This window comes from Myotis davidii, unplaced genomic scaffold (genome assembly GCF_000327345.1).
Source record: "Myotis davidii unplaced genomic scaffold, ASM32734v1 scaffold438, whole genome shotgun sequence".
Taxonomy (NCBI): Eukaryota; Metazoa; Chordata; class Mammalia; order Chiroptera; family Vespertilionidae; genus Myotis; species Myotis davidii.
The window spans coordinates 2,686,390-2,690,782 of record NW_006290031.1 but is presented as its reverse complement, the minus strand read 5'-3'; the positions used below and the strand labels follow the sequence as shown (position 1 = coordinate 2,690,782).

Sequence of the window (4,393 nt, the reverse complement as noted above, 5' to 3'; positions counted from 1 at the left end):
CAATAGCTAAAACTGTAAACCTAACTTTCTGTTGGGGTCCAGCCCTAGCAGGTCCAGGGGTTCCCAAAGGTGTGGACACAGAGGCAGAGTTCAGGTGATCATCAAAGCGAGGTTCTCTAGCCAAGTTCTGTCCAGGATCTCCAGCCAGGTTCTGTCTTTATTGTCTTGTTACATCTGTATTTATACCAGTTGATTTTAATCCTGTCAATTTCTATTACAAAGGTTAGGGCGTTTCTTATCTCCATTCCAGGGAGTAAAGATTATGTAGCTTAAGCATGATTGTTTGTAGTTAAAGTGATTAACTACCCGTCTGGCACTTAGTTAAGGAGTTTTATCCCCTCCCTGACTTCAGGGAAAAATCCCTACCTGGGGAAACAACCTTTCTCGGAGAGGTGACCTTGGTTAAAACACATAGTGCCAAGAAGGTGAGCAAACATATTAAGAACAGTATGCCATATATGCCAGGTCCCTTGAAACAGTAAGGATGGACTGGCTCCCGGCACCCCGAGGGCTCCTGGATGCAAGAGGACACAGGGTGGGCTGAGGGACCCCCCCCACCCCCGTGCACGAATTTTGTGCACTGGGTCTCTAGTTATTACAATATTATCCACTATATTTCCTATGCTGTACTTTTATATCCCCATCACTTCCAGTTTTATAACTACCAATCTGTACTAACAACTCAGTCCTTTCACCTCTTTTGCCAACTCCCCAAGATGCCTTCTCCTCTGGCAACCACCAGCCTATTCTCTGTATCTGAGTCTGTTTCTGTTTTGTTTGTTCATTTACGTTGTTCTTTAGATTCCACATATAAGTACTATCATTTCTTATATTTGCTCTGTGTTGTATTCAATCTGTATAATGCTATTAATAAGTTACAATAGATGTTTAGAAGCTGATACTATAAGCAATAGTTATTTTTATTTGCTATTGAACAAATGGATGAAATTGATATTTATTTTATTGTTTCTCTTTTTAGTGAATATTACTTCAGTATAGAAAATTTGGAACGGGACTTCTTTCTTAGGAGAAAGATGGATGAGCAAGGTTTCTTGCCTATTTCCCTGATTGCTGGTTTCCACCGTGTTCAGGCTCTCACTACAAACCTTAATCTCATTTTAGAGGTAAGTATACATTTGCAAAACAGATAAAACAGCCTGCATTTTTGTTTATGTTGCAAACCTAAAACTGCTCTAAAAAATAAATTCTATTATAATTTTTATGAGGGAAAAAACCCCCAAAACAATCTGTAGTAGTCTAAGGCTTTGGATGAATCTCATGGCTTTTTTTTCCATTTTATCAAGCTCAAATAAATTTTTAACCTTGGAAACCACTTAAAGAATTACTAGTGATGTTTCCTCCTGTATTTAAACTGATCCTTCAAACTTGAACATTATAGGCTTTTTTTGGCCCTAGTCTTCTTCCAGTTTTAGTGTGTATTTCCATTTATTAAATTTTTGTGTGGACATGTTTTCCTTTCTAGTGGGTAAATATTGATGATTGTGATTGCTTGATTCTGTTCTTGTTCCACTTTCTGTTCTCTTTATTTTCTTACTGAATTAATTTTTTTCCCAATAGGGAATAAATTCCGTATGATTCAAGATTCAAAGCACAAACTTTCCTTCTCCTCACCTTTCACCAGTAGTAAACTAGTTAAACTAACTTCCTTGGTGACAGTCATGTTACTTCTTTTTTGTGTATTCCTCCTAAGATAGTTCATACTAGACTACATACACTGTTATATTGCCCTTTTTCAAACACAGCATGTTTTGTAAAAGCATTCATCTCCCCAGGTATTTTTCTTTAATTTTTTCCCTTTTCAACAGGCATAATTTATACAGTGTATATTAGAAATCATAAGATTACAAATTAATTTCTCTGTGTATAGACCTGTGTAACTTCCACCTAGGTTAAGAAATGGAACATTTTCAGCATTCTAGGAACTCCCTTGTGCCCCATCCTAGTCAGTACCACTGCTCTACTCAAAGGAAATTGCTTTTCAGAGTCCACTCTCACCTGTCTTTTAAACTTCACATAATCAGTTATATGTATTATTTTATATCTGATATTTGCTCATCATTATTTCTGTTAGGTTTATCCATTGTTAGTGTGTAGCAGTTGTGTTTCTATTTTTGTATAACTCAAATATTTTCATGCTTTTGTTGATAGACATTTGAGTTCTTTTCAGTTTGAGTGATATACTGTTGTGAATATCAGTGCACATATTTTTTGGATGACACCTGTACTTATTTTCCTGTGAAACTGATGGGTAGCAGGAAATAAATGCTTAGCTTTTGAAGATACTGGTGAACATTTTCCCATTACATATGTTCTGCTCTCTTAAGTCTGGATCTTTGCACATGCATAAAGTGTTGAACCAGTTAAAAATACCAGTGTTGAGAGTTTGACTTGTTGCATGTTCTAGCTAGCACTATTGGGAGTCTTTTCCAAAATATTATTTTGAAAAATTTAAAATCATAAATTTTGAGTAGGATTTTTGCTTTTTTTTCTTTCAGAGAGGAAGGAAGAGGAAGAGAGAGATAGAAACATCAATGATGAGAGAGAGAATCATTGATTGGCTGCCTCCTGCACACCCCCTACTGGAGCTCGAGCCCACAACCCAGGCATGTCCCCTTGACTGGAATCGAACTCAGGACCCTTCATCTACTGAGCCAAACCAGCTAGGGCTAGGTTTTTTTTTATTCAGGTATAAATATAGTGTAAAATGCAGAGATCTTGGGTTTTCAGTTTGAGTTTAGAAAATTGCATAAGCCCTGTCCAAATCCTATCTAATAATAGACAAACATGGTAATTGACCATACCTTAGCTACGCCTCCCATTGGCTAATAAGCACGATATGCAAATTAACCCAACCAAGATGGCAGCCGGCAGCCACACAGCTGAAGCGAGCAGGAGGCTTGCTTGCTCCAGTGATGGAGGAAGCCAAGGTTTCCCTCCTGCTATGCTCCGAAAGCAACAAAGTTTCAATTATAGAAGCTAAACAAACCCCAGATACCTGCTTTTAGTAGGCTGTGGCCACAGAGCTGGAGCGAGCAGGAACCAGCTCTTAGCTCCACTGATGGCAACAAAGTTTCAATTATAGAAGCTAAACAAACCCCAGATACCTGCTTTTAGCAGGCCGTGGCCTCAGAGCTGGAGCGAGCAGGAGCTGGCTCTCAGCTCCAGTGATGGCAACAAAGTTTCAATTATAGAAGGTAAATAAATCCCAGAATAAAAAAGAAAAGAAAAAAAGGAGTGGTTAGGAGCCTCAGTTGCCTGCCAGCCTGAAAACAGCCATCATCCCCTCACCCAGACTGGCCAGGCACCCCTGGTCACTATGACACACACTGACCACCAGGGGGCAGATGCTCAATGCAGGAGCTGCCCTCTGGTGGTCAGTGCGTGCTCACATGGGAGTTCTGCTCAGCCACAAGCCAGGCTGATGGCTGGCAGTACAGCGGTGGTGGTGGGAGCCTCTCCTGCCTCCTCCGCAGCGCTAAGGATGTCCGACTGCAGTTTAGGCCTCCTCCCCGCTGGCAAGTGGACATCCCCCAAGGGCTGCCGGGCTGCCAGAGAGATGTCTGATTGCCATCTTAGGCCCAATCCCCCAGGGAGCAGGCCTAAGCCAGCAGGTGGTCATCCCCCGAGGGGTCCCAGACTGCGAGAGGGCACAGGCCGGGCTGAGCGAACCCCCCTTCCCCCGAGTGCACAAATTTTTGTGCACCGGGCCTCTAGTAAGATATAATCTGGTATCTAGTACTCTAAAGACTTCCTCAGTGACCCTTTCTAGTCACTATCCCCCACCTCTCCTATCCCAAAACAAACTACTTTTTTATATTTTTTAAATTTTATTTTATTTATTTATTTTTTTAAAATATATTTTATTGATTTTTTACAGAGAGGAAGGGAGAGAGATAGAGAGTTAGAAACATCGATGAGAGAGAGACATCAATCAGCTGCCTCCTGCACATCTCCCACTGGGGATGTGCCCGCAACCCAGGTACATGCCCTTGACCGGAATCGAACCTGGGACCTTTCAGTCCGCAGGCCGACGCTCTATCCACTGAGCCAAACCGGTTTCGGCAAATTTTATTTTATTTTTTAAAGTATTACAAATAGTAGTACATATGTCTCCTTTTTTCCCCATTGACCTTACTCCGGCTTCCTCTCCCCCTGGCACATAGCCTCAACCCACCCCCTCAGTGTCTTTTGTCCATTGGTTATGCTTATATGCATGCATACAAGTACTTCGGTTGATCTCTTCCCGCTCTCCCTCCTGCCCCCCAACCCTCCCCGGCCCTCCCCCTGCAGTTTGACAATCTGTTTGAGGCAGCTCTGCCTCTGTATCTATTTTTGTTCATAAGTTTATAGTGGTCTTTATTATCCATGAATG

At 41.5% G+C, this 4,393-nt stretch overlaps 1 protein-coding gene across 12 annotated transcripts in view; it reads left to right on the top strand.

The window, feature by feature from the left end:
• Positions 1-4,393, top strand: part of LARP1B (La ribonucleoprotein domain family member 1B) — a 90,855-nt gene that overhangs the window by 28,401 nt on the left and 58,061 nt on the right. For all 12 annotated transcript variants that reach the window (XR_001513693.1, XM_015563318.1, XM_015563320.1 and 9 more), the window contains one exon: positions 980-1,124. Coding sequence is in view for 11 of the 12 variants with exons in the window: in XM_015563318.1 (XP_015418804.1) it covers positions 980-1,124 (145 nt within the window). In the remaining variant the exon portion in view is untranslated. The remainder of the gene's footprint in view (positions 1-979; positions 1,125-4,393) is intronic.